General features: G+C 42.0%; 1 protein-coding gene across 6 annotated transcripts; it reads right to left on the reverse strand.

Annotated features, from left to right (window-relative positions):
* Nucleotides 1–204: 204 nt before the first annotated feature.
* Nucleotides 205–17,011, reverse strand: ZNF131 (zinc finger protein 131). Of its 6 annotated transcripts, XM_062621793.1 has the most exons (9): nt 16,878–16,990; nt 13,867–13,996; nt 13,267–13,405; nt 11,789–11,890; nt 10,838–10,982; nt 7,188–7,548; nt 6,863–7,085; nt 2,751–2,881; nt 205–920 (listed from the first exon to the last, which is right to left on the reverse strand). In XM_062621793.1, exons 1-9 carry the CDS (start codon nt 16,976–16,978, stop codon nt 267–269), a joined length of 1,986 nt encoding a protein of 661 aa, XP_062477777.1. In that variant the 5' UTR covers nt 16,979–16,990; the 3' UTR covers nt 205–266. The 6 variants fall into 6 exon arrangements, with proteins under 6 accessions (XP_062477777.1, XP_062477776.1, XP_062477780.1 ...); XM_062621792.1 differs by having other exon boundaries at nt 6,863–7,548; XM_062621796.1 differs by lacking the exon at nt 13,867–13,996 and having other exon boundaries at nt 6,863–7,548; nt 16,878–17,011.
* Nucleotides 17,012–18,536: the final 1,525 nt, after the last annotated feature.

Raw genomic sequence — 18,536 nt, forward strand, 5'->3', positions numbered from 1 at the left:
TACAAGTTACTCATTCTTAAAATCCTCATAAAGCTGTCCGTGTCTGTGGTAGCTTCTGTTTCATGGTATTACATAAATGGGTAAGTTGTTTTTCACACTTTGAAAAGTTTAGTTTTAGATGAAGAAAGCTAACTTTGGTCCACTTGTGAGCTTCCTAAGGACAGCATATTGGAAATGTGCCCACTGACAATTCAAAACCCAACGTAAAAGTTAACAAAAATAACTTGGTATTTAATTCATGTATCTGCACAGTGTTGTTACTTGTCCTAGTTGTTCACCTTTTTGTTCTGCATGTCCACTAACTGTTGAGTCTTTAAGCCTTCAGCTTGTTCATGATCTTCCTTATCTCCACCATCTACTTGATTAGGTTTCTTTTCTTCTGCTTTTCCTTGATCAACACTTTCATATTCTACTTGTTCAAGTTCTGTTCCATCTATAAGTTCTGCCTGTACTTCTTCCATCTGTATCTGATTTACATGCTCAACATGTAACTGCTCCACATGAACTTCAGCACCTTGTTCAGTCTGAATGTGTTCGACTTCCAAGTAACTAATCTGCATCTGTTCTTGCAGTTCATCCACCTGTGTGTCTTTCACTTGATTGTCCTGTATGAGATCCCGGTGCATCTGTTCCACAGTTACCTGCGCAGGATCCACTTGTACCTGAATTACTGGAAGAACATGGACTTGCTCCACTTGCTCTATTATAGTCATTGATGTTACTGGTTCAGCTTCCACTGGAAGAACCTCTTCTGTCACTATTCGCTCTGAAATACTGTGAATTTCTTTGAGATGCCTTCTCAGCTCACTGCCTTGCATAAACCACAAATCACATAGGGTACAGTGGTTGGGTTTGTCACCGGTGTGTATTACCAAGTGATCTTTGAATTGATCCCAGCTGTTAAACACACTGTTACAAACCTAAAACAAAGATACATACATTTTAAAAAAGTCAACAGAAATATGATAAAATATAGTGCCTATTTCAGATCATGGCTTCATATAATGTAGCTTCTTAATACTTCGATTAAAAAACCTTATGCATTAGAGGTAAAAACTGTCAGCTTCAGATGTACAGACGACCTGGTATTTATTTGTATCTTTTTAAGAAACAACATGCTAATCTAGGTTGTGCACACACAGGATACCCACAAAATTTATAAGTCAGTACAGCATTAGAAAGTTTACTAATTTTAACCTTACGTGAAATTCACACAGTATCATGCCCCAGTGGTGTGGGTTGCCCTCACTGAAGGTCATGTCCCTACCAAGCCACTCTGTTGCTCCCCTCCTCAGCAGGGTAGGGGAAACAAAATTATGGAAGATGGAAAAAACCCTCGTGGGTCAAGAGAAAGACAGTTTAATAAAGCAAAAGCAAAGGTCATGGGTGGAAATTACTCAGTTATACATAAAGGTAATGACTTGGTAATGCCCAAGCACATAATTACTGTTCTTGCTACGTGGAACCTAATTCAGTACTCAAGGCATACACTGAAGAGCACCAGAAATGCTTATCAGGAAAGAACAATTTTGCTTTCATCTCTTTGTTCAGTGAACTAAGAGTTATTTACTGAACACTATTCAAATTTAGTTCTCAAGAGAGAAACATTCAAGAAAAAATTATCCAAGAATTGCTGTAGTTTCTGCAGGCTGAGGAAACATTAATCTACATTGACAACATCTGTGAGAGGATGTGGCATCAATGTGGAAACAAAAACCTGTGACAAAAAGTGATTAGACCAAAGGGTCATAAGACCAAAACAGTGATGCTATTAGATACAAATTTGTGTTATACAGTAATTCTCATATTCAGAACGAACATCTTTAAGACACAGGTATGCTCCCAAGAATTAACTTCACATTGGCATAACTAAATGATGCAACAGCATTGGTGAAACTTCTGATAATGTTATTTGATTAGCAACAAAAATTATTCACTTGCAGTGTTCAGTGTTTTCTGTAAATTCACTCTTTCTTTTGAATAAAGACTATACCCAGCAGTTTTCTTCACAACACAACCCAATTCAGCCTCAAATCACAGCCATACTGTGAACTGAATAAGGTGAGGGTCTTAAGGGAAAAAAAAGCAACCAACCAGCCAAACAAAAAAGGACAAGAGAAAGAGGAGGAATGTGAGAGTGAAAGAGAGTGCAAAGGCATGCGAGAAAGAGCAATCAAGCCCAAGAGGGCACATGATGGAATGAGAGAGCACAAAGCAGAGTGCGTGAGAGCAAGAGCGCATGTGCAAGAGCAAAGGAGAAAGAGAGACAGAGAGTGAGTGTCCATGAGAGACAGCACACACAAGAAAGCAAGCACAGAAAGACTGAGCCAGAGAGCCAGTGCACCAGAGAGCCATACTGTGGTTCACGGCAACCACAGAATGTTCTGGGTTGGAAGTAACCTTAAAGACCATACAGTTCCAGCCCCACTGCCACAGGCAGAGACACCTTCCACTAGATCAGGTTGCTCCAAGCCCCATCCAGCCTGGCCTGCCAGGGATAGGGCAGTCACAGCTTCTCTGGGCAACCTGTCCCAGTGCCTCATCACCCTCACAGTAAAGAACTTCTTCCTAATGTCTAAATTAAATCTCCCCTCTGTCAGTTTAAAGCCATTCCTCCTTGTACTACCAGTACATGCTCTTATAAAGTCCCTCTTGAGATTTCCTGTAGGCCCATTAGGTACTGAAAAGCTGCTATAATATCAGCACAGGAAGGAGGTATGTAGCCTGAGTCTCGTACTTCCATTACGCACCTGACATTCATACAGCTTCTTTCTTCCCTTTTTAGCTCCAGCTCCAGACTGACAGGCTGTCAGGTGACATTTAAGTGTGCTATTCCTAGCAAAACGTTCATGGCAGTTTGGACATTCAAATGGTTTTTCACCTGTTAAGACAGATATAGGGATTTGTAAGTGTATAAACCCAGCCAGTTTTCTGACAGCTTTCTCTCTCCCTTTGTGTAGGTTGATAAATATCCTGTAAAGACATGACCAACTGGATTATTCTACAGAAGAAAAAAAGACATTCTATGTAAACTTCATTTATATAAATAAAAGGGTAAAACCCTAATACTTCTCATTTAGAGAAACCACCATTAACATGTAACAATGTAACATGTAACAATTACCAGTGTCATTTAAAGTCCATTTAAGTTTTCATGGAAATTAGATCACTATTTTGATGAAATATCTTAAAGAAATAGCAGCTCTCTTTTTGTCTGATAATATTAGAATTAAAGAATTTTTTTTGGTCTGATAATATTTACAATTAAAGAATCAACATTATTAAATATACAAAGTGATACATTAAAGAAGGAAGGATTTAAATAATACAAAATTTTATTTTCAAGAACAATAACAGCTTGAGAGCTGAAATTGAGCTCCAGAAAAAGAAGTTGGCATGGAATGACCATGAAATAACAATGCATCAGTATCAAAACAACCAACCAACACCCCCTCCCTCCCAAAATACAGTGAAGAGAAAACACAGAGGACATAAATGGGCACAAGCAACAAAAAAATTGTTTTCAGTTTGGCCCCTTCATTTCAAACCTGGTACCAAACACAAAGCCAGCTGATGACAGCTGGAAACAGGTCATTTTCTCTTTTTCATCCAATGTAATGTATTGTTATTACTGTCATCAAGCAATAGCAAAGAACAGCTGGTGTCTCTGTTTACTAATTTCATCATGCACAAACACAATGAAATTCAAGGGAATTAAAAGTACAAAAAATAAGGAACTGTGTTTCTTCTAAAATTCTGATAATTAATCTGTGGAGATACTGATACCACATCACTACCGAAATGAACAACTTAAACTCCAAAAGAGGCTGAGACATTTTACTGTAATAGCATAAGGATTGTATCCTAGATAGTTTAAAAAATATTTGGAAGATCCTAATTAGCTTTTCAGAAGAAATCCACAAATAGCCTGTAATTCTCCCTTACACAACTGAAGGCTACAAAAAAAATATGTTAAAAGTTGAGAACATTTCCCTTAACTATTACAAAATGGTATGTTTTGAAGACTGCTGGACAGGTAATGCAGAGGATGCTGAACTGCCGTCAGTCTGGCAGATCAAAAATCATGGACTTTGCCCAAGAAACCAATAAATACTACACAATAAACCTCACACCACAGACCCCCCTCCCTGTGATCTGGTCTTACTCGAATTCTTCAGTAATCTCTAACATATTCTGCCAGAAGTGTCTGAAAGTGACAATTCAAATATAATGGTGGCAACATCCAAAAGACACTGTGTGACTTTTTGCACAGTGCAAATCAATGCTCTGACCTGGGCTGTACAATGGCAGTGCATCACTGCAGTGATGGAAAACACAGTGTGCCAGCTCTCTTCCCTTCTTTATTCTCAGAGGTGCACACTGGTAAACTGGAGCTAACCTCCTCAGCTGAAGGTGACAACTTTCTGCTTCTCCCCTGTGTGTCATCCAACTATGAGTTTAGTTTCAGGTAAGTGAGATTTTATGAAGATTTTATGAAGAATGGGGTTTCTGGCCTGATCTAATGATTATCTTTTCTCCCTTTATGAGAATGGATGAGAATTCACTTGCCAGTCCTAAGTAACCCACAGGACAGAATAATTTATTGAAGGTATGTAAATAAAGTTAATTTATTCACTGCTATAGAAGACAGTACTCACAGTTCAGACTAAACCTCCTGTAAAATATATTTTTGTTTTTCCAAGAATGGCAAAGACCTTGATTATTTTTTTTTTTAAGAAGTTTGTATACAGTTTACTTCAGCTATAGATTTTTCAGATGAGGCCGATTAATTTGGCTGCTTGGAGCACATCACAACTCTTTCACTTCCACCTTCACTCATAATCAAGTAAATCACTCCTGATCACTTCCACACACATAATCAAGTAAAATCAGCAGGAATCAAAGCTGTTCAGTGTCTCTGCTAGAGAAAACAAGTTTTGCAGAATAGCAGGATTAGACCAGCATATTGAGAGCAGTAGCTTCATTCCAAGATCAATTTCTGTATGAGGAAATGGCTCCTTCTGTGTAAACTGAATTAGAATGTAAAAGATACGCATTACTTAAGAGTAGCCTTGCGGAGTTTCTCTCCCATGCATTACTTACGATAAGCAAATGACATATCATCCATACTCACAAAGGGGAAATCAGATCACACCAAAACCCTTTCCTCTTTCTAAGTTCTGGAGATGACTGTTACTCTGGCATGCAAGACATTTCTGAGGTGTATTTTCATTGACTCAGAAGCTGCTTAAGGCTCTGTGCACATGAATGAGAGAAACTCCATGGCTGTCCTTCCTTTCTTTTATTAAGACAAATAGCCATTGGTAATGTCAAACTCCTATATCAAAAAGAATTATCAACCCTGAGAAGGTGTCTATTTATTTCATGCTATTGTTGAAGGTATGATGAAGCAGGAATGGGATCAAATGCTTTGTAGGACATTTTCTCCCAGGCCTTTTAATTTCATTTTAGCATTCAACCAGTGCTAGACAAAATTCAGAACTTAGCCTTAAGCTGAATAGGAGGTTTTTTCCACTGGTCTTAGAGCAGACCACAGTTAAATAATAGTATCTGTTTTGATGCTAAGCTTAAGGTCTTTGAAAATGCTAAATCAGAAGCAATTAGATTCCATGAGCTATTCTTGTATCAATATATATTTATGAAGTACTTTGTACCTCCTGTGATAGGCTAAGTTGCTTGGTCCCCAAAATTCTTTGTCACAACAGCAACCAACATACTGTGATTTTTGGCTTACTTTGTTGGTCTGCCACAAACTTTTCTCTGTTTTGGATTGCTCTTAATAGAGAAACACCCCCTGCTTCTTAGGAGATGAGGATTTGCCAAAGACTGTTTATAAATGGAACTTCTAAGGGCTACTGGGAACAGACTGGACACAGTGTCTTATATCAATACTCAGCAGTCCCACATACAGATACAAAGAAATGAGATTCTTTAAATTTGCAGGCTTTAACAACAATAAGAATCTGCAAAAGAAACAAGGCCACTACCTTCCATTCAGTTCTTACTGATACCTCGTGACTGACATATTAAACAAAAACATCTGGAAAATCAGGATTACATACATTTTACATTATATAAACCTCAGTATCTGTTCAGATGGCAGACTTTTCAGTGAGATGAAGAAGTAATATCTTAACCTCCCATGTAGAAGAAGAAAGAAGAAGCACAAGTAATTTTGTACTCAAAACATGCTATTCAGATTTCAAACAGGTACATTTCAGAGAAAAAAAGACAGTGTGCATCAGTCACTAGAAGTGTTTTGCTGTGTAAATTAACAAATTAAAATCAAGCCATAGATGAGATGTTAAGAGCAAGGGTGAAGCTTTTTAAACAAGGTAGTACAAGAGGGAATTGTTAGGTTGTATTTATGCCTAATGCATTAATAGGCATTTGCTCAGTTCTATTAGATAAAAACACCTCTAAACAGTATTCCATTGAGAAGTTCACAGGTCAGATCATATTTCAACAGAAATATTTACTCCTAGAATTGTGAAAATAAAAGACACTTCTCAGCTTTGTATTCTTGAAGAAGGAAACATGCCTTAAGAAATAATTTTGGAAACATCTTTAATAGACTTGAGAGAGAAGCTTCATTATTGGTTTCTGGTTTTTAACCACCTCACTCCATTACAAGTTTACATCAACAGAAAAAAACCCAGACAAAACCAAACAACAAATGAACAAACAAAACCCAGCATTTAGTTGTAACTAGAAGCCAAGTATTTCTAGCACTCAAGGGTCATGTGCTCTCATCAGTATATTCTCCATTTCCCCAAAACATGCAAATCCCCCAAATCCTAGAGCCAAGGCTACAAGGACAGGACTATAGCAGTGCTCTTACCTGTGTGTTTCCGGAGGTGCTCTTTAAAATGTCCAAAGTGATCAAACTGTTTATCACAGTACTGGCATATATGTATTTTTTTGCCAGGTCTTTGCTTCTTGCTGGCACCACCTTCATCAAGATGGTAACAGGTGAGGTGCTGTTTCAAAGCACTCTCTCGTAGGTACCTTTTATTGCATATGTCACACTTGTAACTCTCAGTGGAGTGTGTTTTCATGTGTTCCTTGAAATGGTAAAACAATTTAAACGAACGATTACATTTCTCACAGTGGAATAAATTGTTCATGTGTGACAGCTGAAGTTCCACAATTTCAATACCTTCTACCTGTTTGCACGAGGTATCAGTTGCACTATCACCTTCTTCCTGGATCTGGCATTTTCTCTCCCCCTGACGATACTTGCTGGTGATGTCTGCCAAAAGAGCCAGTGCAGATTCATCTGATGTACCTGTTGTCTGTATGTACTTTATGGATTGCTCTGCAGAAGCCACTTCTTCAAGTGTTTCAATGCTGTCGTCTTCCACTTCAATTGTGCCTTCCGCAATCTCAACCTCAATTTCCACAGGCTCCGATTCTGCAGATGGAAGTGTTTCTGTGATAACATTAGAGGTTTCAGCTACCTTCCTCTTTTTTGGTTTGTTTCCTTGTGCTTGATTTGAGTCTAAAGGAGATGAGTTTTCTTTGTTCCTGTAAAGCGTTTGCATAAACATGGTTAAGATTCATAAGCACTGACATAATTCCTACCTAACAGTGAGCTTCAATATCTAACACTCTTCAGCTGTTTCTCAAGAAAGCTGAATGATGAATGCACACATAATCTGTGTGCATATCAGAAGCTAGTTTGTCCTTTATCTATATTCCTTAGAGTTGTAGAATAGCATGGTTAAAGCTGAAGAGCCTTTGACATAGGCAACTGAAGAGTTTTAAACAGGTCTGCTTGCATGATACAAAGCACCTATCCAGAAGAAAGATAAACCTATGTCATGAGGTTAACTGGCCTAAGAAACCTGTGAAATTCTGTACTTGGAAAGAAAACCCCCCAGGGAAGGAATTCTTTGGCCTACCTACTCAGAAACAAGATTCAAGACCTTCCTATGCCTTTCACCTCTTAAACTCTTGGAGTATGTGCAATTGCCTGCGGTGCTTACAGCTTGCTACAAAAACACTACAGGTGTGACTTCACACAATGACCATTAACACCTGTCGTACTTCTGGAAAGAATACAGCTAACAGGGGAGGTAAAAATGAAAGACAGTGGAGTGTGAAAAGTTTATTGTTTACTTCTCTGGGCTTAAACACAACCAACCCCCAGCTCTGCTCCTATTCTCCCTGGATCATATACACGCAGCCCCCTTCCTCCAAGATGTGAGGGACGGCATGCCATCTCAAACACAGACAGAGCCAAGTGGGTCAATGCTTTCCAGTCACACCTTCAAAATCATCTGCAGCACTTAATGCACTGGAGATTTTACTACTGATAATCAGTTTCAAAAATGAGTGGCTATCTTCCACTTGAGAGTGACAGAAGTAAGCTGTGCTCTTACCTTCCTTTGCAGCATAATGAATCCTTTCATGTAATCTATTCCCTACCACTTCATGTTTTCTAGTAATAGGAGAGATACAACTTACAGGTACTGTGCAAAGCCTGATGTCAGAGATGTGCAACTGATGATCTAATGGAGGATACAGCTTATTAAATTGCACCTTACTCAGACACAGAAGACAGAGAGAGCAGCTAGCCTGGACTCCTGATACCTAGAAGATATCAATTACTTTGCACATTACTGCAAGGAGCTACAAGATCACACATCACAAGAATAATCTGCTTAACAAAGTGGAGACTATCATTGTTGACTGTGTGAAACTTTGGATGGGGATACACACATACAACACTAGTGAAAGCACTTTAAGTAACAGCAGCTGGTTGTTTTCTTTCTAGTCAAATGTAATGTGCAATTCTGATGTATTATACAAATAGTTCTGTAATCATCTGTACTTTCATCTCTAAGTTTCTCAAGCTTACCCCTTTCAGTCAAAGCTCTGACTGAGGCACTGTATTGCAATTCTTCCCCCTCTTACTGTGGAGGAGAAAACAGAAACTGACAGTAGTACACAAGTTTGTCTTTCTAACAACAACCAAAAAAATCCCCAAACCAACCAAACAACCCAAAGCAAAGCAAACTAAACCCAGAAAACTTAAAAAACCCTCACTTCAAAACTCATAAACAATGGGAATAACTCTAAGAATAGACTGGCTTGCATGTGCGTTCATTAAGCAAAACATTTTGTTTCCCAGAAACATAAGAATTACGACATTTACTAGTGGTGCATAACCAAGAAACTACATAACATCATGTAATAGTGGGACATAATTGCAGGCTGGACAGTTTAGCTTGAGAGATGGATCTGTTCAGTCTGGAGAAGAGAAGGTTCAGTGGGCAACCTTACTGCTCCCTACAACTACCTGAAAAGGGGATGGAGCAAAGAGGTGGCTGGTCTCTTCTCCCCAGAAACAAGCGATAGGACAAGAGGTAAGAGGCTCAAGCAGCATCAGGGGAGGCTTAGATTGGATATGAAGAACAATTTCTTAACAGAGAGGGTGCTCAGGCATTGGAACAGGCTGCCCTGGGCAGTGGTGGAGTCACAGTCCCTGGAAGTGTTCAAAAAATGTGTAATGAGCCCCTCAGTGCCATGGTTTAGTGGTGGACTTGGCAGTCCTGAGGTAATGGTTGGATTTGATGATCTTAAAGGTCTTTTCCAACAGAGATGATTCTGTGAATCATCGTTCAATAGCTGTAGTAGTGTACACTGACTCAAAGTGATACAAACTTGAACACACATTTTCAAGTTTCTTTTGAATTCCCCAAACAGGCAGCTACAGTCTGCTTTTCTTCCAGAATTTAAAAATCAACCAACCAACCAAAATTAATAATCTTTTGGTGTTACCATACTTAGTCTTAACAATATTAAAAAGGCTGTTTGTAAGGTTGGAGGGTAGGACTAGAAATGCACAATCCTGTATCTTTCCTATTAAAAAAGTCACATACTTATTCAGCTCTATTGCTAACAGAGTAGCATTTAATTTGGAAATAAATGTTGATGTTGAAAACCAAGTTTCCAGCATACCATGTGGTGGAGATTTTTTTTAAACAAATGTTATCTAGCTACTAGAGGAACTTGGAGCTAATGCCACTCTTAAGGAAGCAAGTCTTTTCTTAGCCTGAATGCAAAGACCTTTCAGCAGGCCTAGAAGAGAAAATAATAATTGCAATGCTGGAAGCATTTATTGCCCCTTCCTCCACACAGACAGAGCATGCAGATGTTCCTCATGAAGGAATGAGGATGCGATGGCACTTTCTGAAAGGGAAGGAAGCTGCAGAAAAACAGCATGATGGCACTAGCACCTGCTTTTCTCAGGTTGGAGCTTGTCAATGGAGTACAGTTGCTGGTACTGGAAAAAAAAGTGCCACAGCATCCTTCCATAACTACTGATCCTGTATAAAACTGATTAGAACTGTTCAAGAAATTTGAGAGGTTAATTTTGCAGCAAGAAGTTTTAAAACCGCTGCTTATTCTCTCAGAAATAGCAGAAAGCTTCACAAAATCAAAGCACCAGCACAAACTTGTTAATGTGGTCTAATTACCTGAGGCCCATTGTCACTCCACAGCTGTCAATCAGGTGTGGACAGTTAGATAGCACAGAGACATGGTATTAGTTATCACAAAGTCATAGCCCTAAAATGTCTGCAACATTTACCTAGCCACGTCACTTATCACTGAGCTCCAACATAAAGAGTGTGACATTCCTTTTTTAGCCTGTATAATTTTGACTTGTATCTTATAGAAGAGTATGTGGTCCATACAAGTTTAGGAGGTTCCAGGAGAAGGAACAGAATTCTGCAAGCCAGCTCCTGTAAAAATATTCTTGTGACTCTACATTTCAGTGGTGGGAAGAAAGAGAGGTTTATGGGCTTACCTGATTTGAAGTGCTTTGATGGCTTCTAACATCTGTAGATACTCAGCTGCTTTCCAAACATCATTTGCTTCTTCTTCACCTTGGACCATTAGTTTTGCTGTATATGTGAACTCAATTAGGTGACGAAATGCCATGTTACTTACACCTGTATCAAGGCAAGAAAAACAACTGTTTTCTCAGACTTATCTATCTGATGAATCTTGCATACACCCGCTCACCATTTTGTTCATAGTACTGTAGCTCCCAGTTTCATAAAGATGACACCCTTAAAGGGATCATGTTGGAATAAAAAGTCTACTATAGAAACACATGAATCTGGAACAAGTACAGAGTTATATCACAACAAAGATAAAAGGAATGATAAGATGGACAATAAGATGAATAATAAAAAGTATGAATACAGAAATATAACCTCTCTCCCAAGAGACTTTTCAGCAGCAATTTATTGGAGGCTGAGATACTGCTCCAGGAATTTGCTCCATGTTTACCAGGCAAGTATTGCTCCATGTCTATCCTGTTCTTGCATCCCAGCCAAGGCATCTGCCATTGGTTGTCCTCTTTCATCTCACCCTTTTTCATCTCACCAGAATGGCTGTTCTCAGGGAAAAGATTGTATGTCACACTGCTAGTCCTAAAAACGTAGGAGGTATGCCCGACCTCCATTAGCCATGTACCTGGGGGAAGAAAAAAAGGGGAAAAAAAAAACCCAAACCATCCATGGAACCTCACACTTTCCTTTCCAAAAGATTTCATGACTGGGTATTTTCTTTTTGTCTTCAGCAGAGGTTTTTTTTCCAGTGGTGGTAGCTGCCTCAGAACAACACAAGAGCTGAGATGTGGAAAGCTAATTGATATGACCAAGCATGCCTGTTAGCCCATACTAAGGATATTACATTCATTTCCAGTTTGGGCACACAATTCTGAAGGTTTTATTTGCACAAATCAGATTACCTTCAATCTCCACCAAGGGCTCCTGAGTGAAATCTTGGAAGAATTTGTAGAAGAACTGGCTACAGGCAGCAAGAACAGCCTTATGAGCTTTGAAATGGTGACCTGCAAAAAGAGACAAAAATTTTTGTTTAGGGTAACATCTTCCTCACCCACATTGAGGAATAACTGCAGATGCAGAAAAGAGACCATCCAGTCTACAAATCTATTCCAGCAGCATATAGTCACTTAGTATTTCTCTTCGGAACATGGGATACTACCACAGCAGACCTTTGCTGACATTAGACCTTGCAGAAGTTCTGCAACTCAGTCAGCTGGAGGGCTCACTCACTATAGAGTTTCTCTTTTCAGATATTTAAGTCATGGGAAATTCCTAGGCAAACTTTTTCCTGTATGTCTTGGACTCAGCTCCCAGGTTTCACCCAGGTTCTCCTTGGTTTTTATTGCTCTTACAGACTGATGTATTTTATCTCCTTTCTGCCAGCACAAATACCACTGCAGAACAGAAGAGGTTCTGCTCTTCCACATCACTACGTTGCCTTCCCCTGGGCATGAACATCCAAGAGGCTCCATGAGACAGCGAGAAGAGAAGCAACATGGATTATAACTACACAGCTGCACACAAAAGCAGCTTTGAGCTCAACACGTGGATTTGGCAGTACCAGAGCAGGAACAAGCACTCAAGCTAAGCTTTGTGTGAGTGCTGCAGGTGAAGCTACCACAGTTCCTGAAGTGTAATTTTTATTTCATTTGCTTACTTTACTTTGGAAACTACAGACCAGTCAGTCTCACCTCTGTGCCTGGCAAAATCTTTGAGCAGATTCTCCTGGAAGGCATGCTAAGGCACATGAAAAACAACAAGGTGCTTGGTGACAGCCAGCATGGCTTCACTAAGGGGAAATCCTGCCTAACCAATTTGGTGGCCTTCTATGGAACTATGGGGCTATGGAACTGATGGACAGGGGTAGAGCAGCTGATGTCATCTACCTGGACTTGTGCAAAGCATTCAACACTGTCCCACATGACATCCTTGTCTCTAAATTGGAGAGACATCAATTTGATGGTTGGACCACTCGGTGGTAAAGAACTGGCTGGATGGCCTCACGCAAAGAGTTGTGGTCAACGGCTCAATGTCCAGTTGGAGCCCAGTAATGAGTGGTGTCCCCCAGGGATCAGTGTTGAGACTGATACTGTTCAACATCTTTGTCAGTGACATGGACATTAGAATTGATGCACCCTCAGCAAGTTTGCTCATGACAGCAAGCTGTGTGGTGCAGTTGATACGCTGGAGGGAAGGGATGAGATCCAGAGGGACCTTGACAAACTTGAGAGGTGGCCAATACCAACCTGAGGAAGATCAACAAAGCAAAGTGCAAGGTCCTACACCTGGGTCGGGGCAATTCCAGGCACAGCTGCAGGCTGGGCAGAGAAGGACTTCCGGGTGGTGGCTTATGAGAAACTGAACATGAGCCTGTACGTACCATCAACAATCAAAGTGATATCTGTAAACTGGTCCTGCTCACGTTGTTCGTTCAGTCTATCCAAAATAACTTTATAGTGTTCAGGGAATTCCTGGATACACTCCATCGTTTCTTCAGCTTCCATGGTAAAAGGATTAGTCTGCAAAAGATATGGCAGGAGGATAAAAACAGTGTGCCAGCTGGTAAATACTAACAGTCAGGTTAGTATACAAACATGAACTAGCTAGCACTATTAAGGGAGTACAAAAACAACAGAAACACTAATTTGTCTTAGAACAGTTTTACCTCATTTTAGTTGACAGGTAGGTGATGGTACACTTAATGATGTAGAATCTTATTTATACACAGAAAGAACATTCAAAGTGGGTAAGTGTATTTCTTTACTCTACAGATTCTGCAGGGACCCACCTCTACAAAAGCACATGCTGCAGAGATACAACATTTTCAGAGCTACCTATTCTACGACATCTCAGTAGCATAATGTCAGAATCTTTATACAGTTACTTCTTGCAATTCCACCAACCCATTTGGTGGAAGAACAGTTCTTAACATTTTCATATTTATGTCACATTTTGCACCCAAGGAACACAAGATATTTACTTCCTTTAAATAATGATGTAATAAGCAGCACTTTTCAGTTTCTGAGTACACAGGCAGCCAGTGATTTAACATGCTGTCACACCCAAGAGCAAAGAGTGTCTTATTCACCAGCCTATTTAAACTTCTCCCCCTACAAGGTAAAACATTCTTTGTCAACCTTTCAAAAGAGACAGATACACTTGTAATCTGATGGTTCTTCCTCTCTTACTTACACAGTAAGTATAGCTGTGGGTGGGAGTTGCAGAGGGTCTCAAACCTGAAAAGGTTTAGCAGAACTCTGCCTTTTGATGAGATGTGGATGTTAAGTCTGCTGCTTATGTGAAAGAACACTGGGAGAGAGTCCAAGCACTTCAATGAAAGGATTTCACAAATTAACTCCAGGCAAAATGATTCAGATCTGTGGAGCAGCACTCATCTCTAACTCCCACATTCACATGAGAATGGCGCAGAAAATAGCGTAAGCAGGTCAAAGTCACATTAGCACAGGAACATTGTCCCTTTGCAGCAATCTTACTCACTTTGAAGAACACGTAGTTTCTGATTAGGCTTGAATGAGTCTTAAATGAATGAGACATACCTTTCACTGTACTGATACACTTGGTATGGCCAAGAAAATCAGGAGAGCAGCCAGTATCAAACCAAACACTGAAAACAGAGATGGAAACTTCTGGTGTGGCAAAGAAGCAGTTTTCTTTAAAGTGCTAGGAGAATCTATAAAGCAGGTGATTCCCAGCTTCTGCTGCAGATCCTTTTTGTGTGTGACTTGAATCAGAAAGTCCTAACTACAAAACAGTTCCTAGTGTGTACTGAACACATCTGAGCTCATGTCACCACGCTTCCTAACTCCCTGTGTGACTGTGTAAATTCTACCTCACCTATAGCAAACGCACATAAGGGTATATAGGGTTTGATACAAGTAGAAAAAATAACCCAGCTACGATAAAAGCAAAGTTACTTTCTTATGACCTTCCTAACAGTCATAAAGAAATGGTGGAATTGCTGTTTCACCACAACTTCATGCTCCTTCTTGCGTCTCAGAAAAACTGGCACACAAAGAAGACATTTTGCCAAGAGCACAAAAAAAAGAATAGCAGAAGCAACCACCTATGGAAGCCTACCTGCAGCTGCTATTACTGCTTTGCCAAGCAGATGCTGAAATACCTATCAGGGTCTTACAGGGGTCGGAGGAGACCAGCCTGTGAGGACAAGGGGAAGATGAGGTGGAAGAGAGGAGATGCTGCTGCTGCTGCTGCTGCATTCACTTCATCTCATCTGGAACAATGGGTTTAATACAGATGACCAGCAGTTCCTGCCTTTTTCTGCCATCTGGTGTTCCATATAGTCTCACAAGGGAAGTTGTCAGGCATTTTCTTCACTGTATAATTCTTCGTGCACATTTTTGACACTTCATAAAAGGACAGATGACTTGCAGTTAAACACATAATTTCTTAGACATTAAATCAAACAATACTTTGGCCTCCAGCTCTCATGATTTCCACCTACCTAAATACACTTTATTTTCAAATTGAATGACTGTAGGGATGTTACCATAAAAAGCCTCAAAATAATGGAGTAACCTCTCAATTCTAAGTTTTTATCTTAGAACGCTTAAAAAAGCATGAATAAGAAAACGTACAATTTACAATAGCTAGTTTATTGTCATGAATTAACAAAGAACTAGTAAAACGTGTGAATTTATTGCATATCTAAATGTGATTGCAGCATTCACTGAGTACTTGCATTTTAAAAACTCAGTGATACTGCAGAAGAAAAGCCCAACAGAATAGCATATAATCAGTAAGAGCATAACTTTGAGGGAATAAGTGAATGACACAGTTGATAAAAGCACGAGGGCAAGGCAGGCAGGCAGGCGTGATTCAAGCTGCCACGTATGAGTAGGCTCACACAGAAGTGCTGGGAACTGGACTACCTGACTGTTTAGCTTGATTTTCTTGGGAAAGGTAGTAAAAAACTGACGTAACCTTATCAGCATGTAACACCAAGCACATCTCATGTGACCTGTATGATTTGCACATCTGCTTTTACAATTCTACCCTGTGAACCAGTCTTATTACTGTCCTGGACTACAACCGGAACTCCTCAGCTTTGAAGCACCCGACACCTGTCCTTGCCCTCACTGGTCGCACGGGAATGCAGGCAGGCAGAACAGCGTTAGGGCAACCCAGACGCGCCGAAGCAGCCCGCAGAGCTCTGCCCAAGCCACCGCCATCTGGCTGCAGCCGCTTCAGGAAGCGCTACCCGAAGGGCGTGTGGTGGCGGCGGTCGCTTCCAGGCACCAGAGCGGCGAGAGCTGCCTGTGCTTTTCGCCGCAGGCTTCTCAGAAGCCGCCGCCGCCGCCGTCGGACACGGCGAACACCGCCCCATCCCAGCCACCACAGGCGAGGCCGCGCTCCCCCCGAGCCGCCTCAGCCACAGCCGGGTCGCACCACAGCGCGCCCCGAGGCGGGGAGAGCCTTTTCATTCCCCCCCCCCCCCCCAGATCTTCCGGCTCCCGCGGGCTCCGCCCCTGCTGGTCCCCGGCGGCCGCACGCGTCCCCCACCCCCAACGCGCCTCAGCCCCGGCGCCCCCACTGCCGAGCCGCGGCCTCCCGCGCCCGCACCTTGGCCCGATTGGAGGGCGCTGATGGCAGTCAGCGCCACCCCCGCCAATCGCAGTGCGGCGGCAGAGCCTGCCCCAGACCGCGAAGCCAATGAGCGCCCGCCCAGTTCAGGAGCGGGAGAAGGCGGAAGGCCTAGACCTCGCCAGCGTCCTCCGGGCACGGGCGCCCCGAGAGCCGAGCGAGAGACCGCCCTCGGCCATGAGTGTTCCACGCAGCGCGCCGGGGAGGCCACCCGGCCGCTGCCGGCCGGAGCCATAGGCTCCGCGGCACCGCCGCCTCGGTAGCCCCTATTACGTCATCAAAGCGCGCATTAAATCGATCCCTTTTCGATTCCCGGCCCGCCTGCGCGGCGCCCCGCGGCGAGAGAAGGTGGTCCGGAGGGGTACTCACCGCGAGCAGGGCCGCCCCGCCGAGCCCGCTCCGCCGCGACCTCTTCCTGCTCCCCGGCACGCTGCAGAACGGCGCGGGCGCCGGCCAATCGCGACTCGCATTCCCGGCCTGCACCGCGCGGGGGAAGTGACGACGGCGTTCACCTTTCACATGCGGCGGGGCGGGGCGGGGCTGCTGGGTGTGGGGTGCTCTGGGAGCTGTAGTCACAGCACCGGGAGGAGGACGGCCCTCGGTGTTAGCGGGGATGCCGAGAGCACTGCGGGGCGGGCGGGGCTCAGGATGCGGGGAGCAGTGGCTGTGGCTGTGGCTGTCCTGCCGTGCCCGCCGGAGGGTGGTGTGGCGGCGGGAGGGAGGCTGCGGCTGTCCCAAACATGGCCGGGCACAGCTGATGCGGGGCAGCGGCGTCAGTTAAATCATCACCGAGATAAGATTGATCGCCGCTGTTATTGCCAAGCGTCGGGTTGATAGTGACGATGAAGACACTTGGCAGGAACCCTCCACAGGAGTTAAAATAGGATGGGCTTTTGAATCCCTATTTGCCCAAGTAGCAGCATATCGAAATAGAGAGATGATTGACAGCCTGATTGGCCAAACAAAAAGATTAGCCAGGATAACAAAGAAAGGATTCAAAGATTTAAATTTGCAATTACAGGCAACAACTAAAATGACTTTGCAGAACAGAATGGCATTAGACATGTTGTTACTTAAGGAACATGGTGTCTGTGAATATTTAAAGGACAGAGTGGATCATTGCTGTATTCACATTCCTAATGTGACTGCAGATATAGAACATGACATTTCCCAACTAACCAACGTTGAACGAGAACTAGAAAAGGAAAAAGAACAGGCTGAACAGGATTGGCTAGGAGCAATATTTAACAGTCTGGGCCTTCACCTTACTGGATGGATTCGTTCCCTCATACACACCGCAATTGTAATATTCATTGTGTTTTTGATGACATATCTGATGTATCTTTATATCCGAAGGAAAATAGCTGGCAACAGTGCTTGGACTCATCGAATCATAGGAGCAGTAATTAGGGAATATCCAAAGAACCCCACACCTCCACCTACCTATCAGGAGACAGCTACCTAAGAGAATGAAAATACTTGCTTAAGTTAAATGAAGTATTTTCAAAGGGGGCAAATGTTAGAGAGGGTGAAGTTTTTACAATAATTATATAAAATAGTAGAATTGATTATGTTTGAGAAATTTATAAATCAATAGTGAGGTTTTGTATATTAGAAAATATTGTAACTTTACAATTTTGTATCACGGCTGTTCTGTAACCAGTGTTGCAATGATATGTGTATGGGTGGATTTAGAAAGGTATGTACTGGAGACTATACCCAGATGGAACCTATGCATAAGGTAGCCAGAAGAGCATACCAGAAGCTGATAAGAAAGTGCTAGCGTCCACACAAGGATTGGGATATATCCAAGTAAGGAAAAGGTCCTGAGGAAGACTTCTTACTTCATCTGAGGAAGACTCCTTACTTCATCAGGACGACCACCAGAGGGGGCGACGCAAGCGCAGAAGAGGCTGATGTCGTAATAAACTGATGTAGCAATCTTTGATGCATATGTATTAGTCAATGATGTAATCTGTGTTGAATATGTATTAGTTACGAAATTTTTAGTGTATAAATTGCGAACGC

Source organism: Pezoporus occidentalis, unplaced genomic scaffold, assembly GCF_034315485.1.
Source record: "Pezoporus occidentalis ecotype Australia unplaced genomic scaffold, CSIRO_AGI_Poc_V1 ctg234, whole genome shotgun sequence".
Taxonomy (NCBI): Eukaryota; Metazoa; Chordata; class Aves; order Psittaciformes; family Psittacidae; genus Pezoporus; species Pezoporus occidentalis.

Bases quoted from the DNA above. Each gene is read 5' to 3' on its own strand.
- ZNF131 (XM_062621792.1), bottom strand. From the start codon at position 16,978: ATGCGAGTCGCGATTGGCCGGCGCCCGCGCCGTTCTGCAGCGTGCCGG. The intron at 10,983-11,788 runs GTAATCTGATTT...GCCTTGATACAG, and splicing joins GCCCTTGGTGGAGATTGAAG to GTGTAAGTAACATGGCATTT. The intron at 921-2,750 runs GTGCGTAATGGA...TCTTTGTTTTAG, and splicing joins AGAAGCTGTATGAATGTCAG to GTTTGTAACAGTGTGTTTAA.